This window comes from Onychomys torridus, unplaced genomic scaffold (genome assembly GCF_903995425.1).
Source record: "Onychomys torridus unplaced genomic scaffold, mOncTor1.1, whole genome shotgun sequence".
Classification (NCBI taxonomy): domain Eukaryota; kingdom Metazoa; phylum Chordata; class Mammalia; order Rodentia; family Cricetidae; genus Onychomys; species Onychomys torridus.
This window is the reverse complement of record NW_023412970.1, coordinates 9,772-14,156: the sequence shown is the minus strand read 5'-3', so window position 1 is coordinate 14,156 and position 4,385 is coordinate 9,772. Positions and strand designations below refer to the sequence as shown.

The window sequence follows — 4,385 nt, the reverse complement described above, 5'->3', positions numbered from 1 at the left end:
ACCACACCAACACCGAGGAAGATTTCTAGTAGTTTTTGAGAGAAGGAGGGAGGGGCAGAGGGAGGGAGGAAAATAGGGAGAGAGGGAGAGGAGAGAGAGAGAGAGAGAATTTGATCATGCAGTAAATATGGAGTTGTAATTTGGTACAAAAGAAGATGTTTGTTCAATAAGGTAGTCAGGATATATCAAATGTTTCAACCAAAAGAACCAAATTTTGAAAGTGGAATTTGAGTAAGTTATATGAAATTATTCATCTGCCCTTATGATTTCTATGCAGATTTTAATTTTGTGGCACAGAAAAAAGAATTCAGGTTTTCATACATGTTCATCATTCGTACATTGCCAAGCACAAGCATGAACAAATATGCAAAAATAATTTTGGTAGGGATTTAGCTCAGGGGTAGAGTGCTTGCCTATCAAGCCCAAGGCCCTGGGTTCAATCCTCAGCTCCAAAAAATATACATACACACACACACACAAATACACACACATACACACATATATCTATATCTATCTATATCTATATCATATATATATACATATATATATGTATATATATATATATATATATATATGTATATATATATATATATATATACTGAGGTATAGAATTTTGACATCATACCACTGGGTGTACCATGTAAAACATTTGTCATTTTGCTTGGTTCTTTCAGTATACAATATAGGTAAGTTCCTTTATTTGTAATAATCAATACCAAAATTTACAAATGAAATTATTGTAGGCATTCCTCTGTTTATTTCGCTCATATAAGAAACTTATACTTAGGCATTGTAAACACAGCATCATCTTAAATATGATATTGGAAACTTTTTTTTTACTATTAATTCCAAGCATTAAAATTCTTAGGTAACAGAAGGGCACAGGAAAGATGGATCAGAGCATTGACTGTTTTCCCAGGGAACCCAGATTCAATTCCTGGCACTCACATAGCAGCTCACAACTCTCTGTATCTCCAGTTCCTGGGACTCTGACAACCTCACACAGACATACATGCAGACAAGACACCAATGCAAAGAAATAAAAATGAATAAAGTTAAAAAAGAACCATAGCCACATGTTTGTAAAGGAAGATTGCAATATTACTACAAAATATCATTTTCATACAGAATTGTCATACATTGAAAGTTTTTCACTTTCTCTTAAGTTCAGATTAAAAGATCACCAAAGTTTGGAAGGACTTTTTCACGGACTCTCATAATTTTATAAATATTGGCTCCTTTAAAGTCTCCAAGTCCTGAGGGAAATCTTCTATAAAGCCCAAGCTGTTTCCTCCTGTTTGACTGTTTAATCTATGCAAAGATAAATCTGAAGATTCAAAGTCTTTAAACATACTCAGAGGAAACAATTGTTTCCAGAAGTTTCTTCCTAGAATAAGTCTCACTTCAATAATGATAAGCTTTTGTTATTCCTCACAAATGCTTCTGATAAAGGAATTTCAAGTAATGGAATTGCAACTATTTGAAAATAAATCTATTCCTTAATATGTAACAGGAGGCTGATTCATCTAATGTGGCTTAGGGTTTATGATGTTTTGGGAAAGTGCAGAATGAGTCCCGTTTACTTGGTGATATTATTATCAGATACTCACAAGAAACGAAACCTTTGATGTACTTTCTTAGGAAGATAAACCCCATGGTGATAGCTACAAGGATACACAGCTTTAATCCCAAGGTGCTGAACACTTAATCCAGTTCAGATTCATGGAAAAGAGGTTTGAAGAAATAACTAAATAATTATACTCTTCATAGGCTTTGTTTTCTGGAATGAGTTTTGAGTAGCTCCCCTTAATCATTTACAGTTTAATGAGGATGCTTAGGAAAATAGATTTGGATTTACTTGGAATGTCGTAAAAGTGATGACTTTTGTAGTTCTCACGAGGAACACTTATAACGCTCCTTTTGATGAAGTGGCAGTTTGGGTGAGACTTTCTATATTTTGTTTGCCTCAGAGTGAAGGCTAAATACAAAGAAATAGTGAAATAATTATTCTCAAACTGAAAATTCTCATTGAACTTGCTTTTAAAACTATAAGTTACATTTTAAAATTTATTTGTGTGTGTGTAGATATCTTTATTGCCACACCACACTCATAGATGTCAGAGGTCAATTTGTAGGTGTGGTACTTTTTTTCCCATCATGTGGGTCCCAGGGATAAAACTCAGGTTGTCAGACAGAAGGGCAGTTGACTTCATCCACTGAGCCATCTTGTCTACAAGCAACTGACATTTTTCTATAAACAAAAATTTTATATATCAAAACCCACTAAATCTGAATATAATCCATTTCATTAGAAAATGTTCTTAAAGGAAACACAGCTGTTTTATAGTGATATGATTCAATACAACTCAAAAAATGTGAATTTTGTTAATACATATCTAAGGCAATTGTAGTAGCAGAGTAATTAAAATAATATCTATCACATTTCCACTTACATATTGCATTACAACAAAACTGCTTATCAAAAAAGGAAAGAGAAAACAAAACGACATTGATCTTTTTGTTTTTTTGAGACAGGTTTGCTTTCTGTAAACTTGGCTGTCCTGGAACTCACTCTGCGTTTCAGGCTGGCCTCAAACTCACAGAGATCTGCCTGCCTCTGCCACCTAAGTGATGGGATTAAAGGCATATGCCACCACTGCCTATCTTCCATAGATATTTTAAAAAATATTATTTATTTACATACTGATTGATTTTATTTGGGTTTTTGTCTGCATATATATATATATACACATTCCAGAAGAGGGCATTGGATCCCATAGGGCTGCAGTTATTGATGGTCGTGATCCACCCTGCGAGTGCTGGGAATTGAACTCATGTCCTCTGGAATAGCAACCAGTGCTCTCAAGCATTGAGCCTTCTTTCCAGCACCACCACATCAATCTCAAAATATGAAGTATGAACAAACAAATACAGTTTTTTTTTAATTTGGGCTAAATCTTCATTCATTTTTGATTTAAAGAAGTTATAAATACTGCAATTAGAAGTGAAGCCTTTCAGAAGTATGAATGAAAAACTTCAGAGGTTTTACTTATTTTCCCTTTCATTCATAATTTTAAATGAATTGATGTGTGAAACAAGAAAAACTTCTTAGAAACAAAAGCACACATTTGTTAGAGTAGACTTTGAAAGATAGAATGAAATTGCTAACCAAAACCTCCTATGGAAGGAACCTCTGCTATAGTTATGGAGTTTAGGGCTTTTCATCCCTTATCTGTAGTATGTTGAACCCCAATACATAGATAGACTACTTAAATACAACTATGTGACAACAGGGACAAGGTATGAGAGCATAGTATTCTGTAAAACATGACTCATTTTGTATTCCCAACTTCCCTTGTGTTCCTTGCTTTACTATATCTTTGTTCAATATCATCTTCAGATTTGCCAAGGCAATGGAGTGTATCTTCAAGCTGAGTGGCCTCCTTTGTGGCCTATCAGCCTTGGTGTTTGAAATTGTAATTGCAAGCAGCCACAGCTGGCGCCTGTGGGAATTCAACCACAAGGTTGTGCAATTTGTGTCCTTTGGACTGTGGGAAGCTTACTACCCTCAAGAGTTTAATGTCTCAGGGACTGTAACAAAGATGCTGGTGCACACTCCTATCAATTCCACCTGGACAATTTCACCTGAATTTCAGTATACACAGACCATGATAGTGTGGGCCATTCTGATGAAAGTTGTAGTTCTGATTTTTGGTGCAGCTGCCATTAAGATCAGCTGCATGGAAGACCCATTCGTGGAGATGGAGATGTATTGCTACAGGGTCTCCGCCTTCGTTTTGTGTGTTAGCAGCCTCTTCACATTGGTTTCCGTGAGCTGGAACCACTTCGAAGATTATTATGGACAAACCACTCTTGACTTTCCGCCTGACTTCCCTCTTAGAAAAGAAGCATTGATAAACAAACAGTATACTGCTGTCTTCCCAACAGCGGTACTGACAGCAACCATGTCACTGTTTGGTGTGATCTTCCTTTTCTCTGAGATAAGCTCTTTGAAACTACAGAGTCAGGTGAAGATCCAGCGTGCTTACATAGTGGCCAAACAAGAGGTCTCAAGTGAGGGCTCCTGCATTTGAAACATCTGTCAGAAGGTGCCTAGAACAAATTTGCTATTCATACACAGAACTCCCACAATCATCAATTCATTCTAAATAAAGCATCAACTTGATTCTCTGGATGTGTCTAAATTACTTCCTCCTCTATCTGTCTAAAGTGTCCCTTTCTTTGAATGATTTCACATCCTAAACTCTGAAGGCCATGATCATGTGTTCAGATATTTCCAAAAAGCAGTTGCAGGCAAAGGTAATGGTGAAATGCATGTTGAAAACAAACAGGACAAATACCTAGTGAAAGAAGGTTTGTAAGGT

At 35.9% G+C, this 4,385-nt stretch overlaps 1 protein-coding gene across 1 annotated transcript; it reads left to right on the top strand.

Annotated features, from left to right (window-relative positions):
* The first annotated feature begins 1,877 nt into the window (after positions 1–1,877).
* On the top strand, positions 1,878–4,094 carry LOC118576095. Its single transcript, XM_036176483.1, has 2 exons — positions 1,878–1,940; positions 3,315–4,094. The coding sequence occupies exons 1-2, from the start codon at positions 1,878–1,880 to the stop codon at positions 4,092–4,094; spliced, it is 843 nt and encodes a 280-aa protein (XP_036032376.1).
* Positions 4,095–4,385: the final 291 nt, after the last annotated feature.

Bases quoted from the DNA above. Each gene is read 5' to 3' on its own strand.
- LOC118576095 (XM_036176483.1), top strand. From the start codon at position 1,878: ATGACTTTTGTAGTTCTCACGAGGAACACTTATAACGCTCCTTTTGAT. The intron at 1,941-3,314 runs GTGAGACTTTCT...ATGAGAGCATAG, and splicing joins TTGATGAAGTGGCAGTTTGG to TATTCTGTAAAACATGACTC.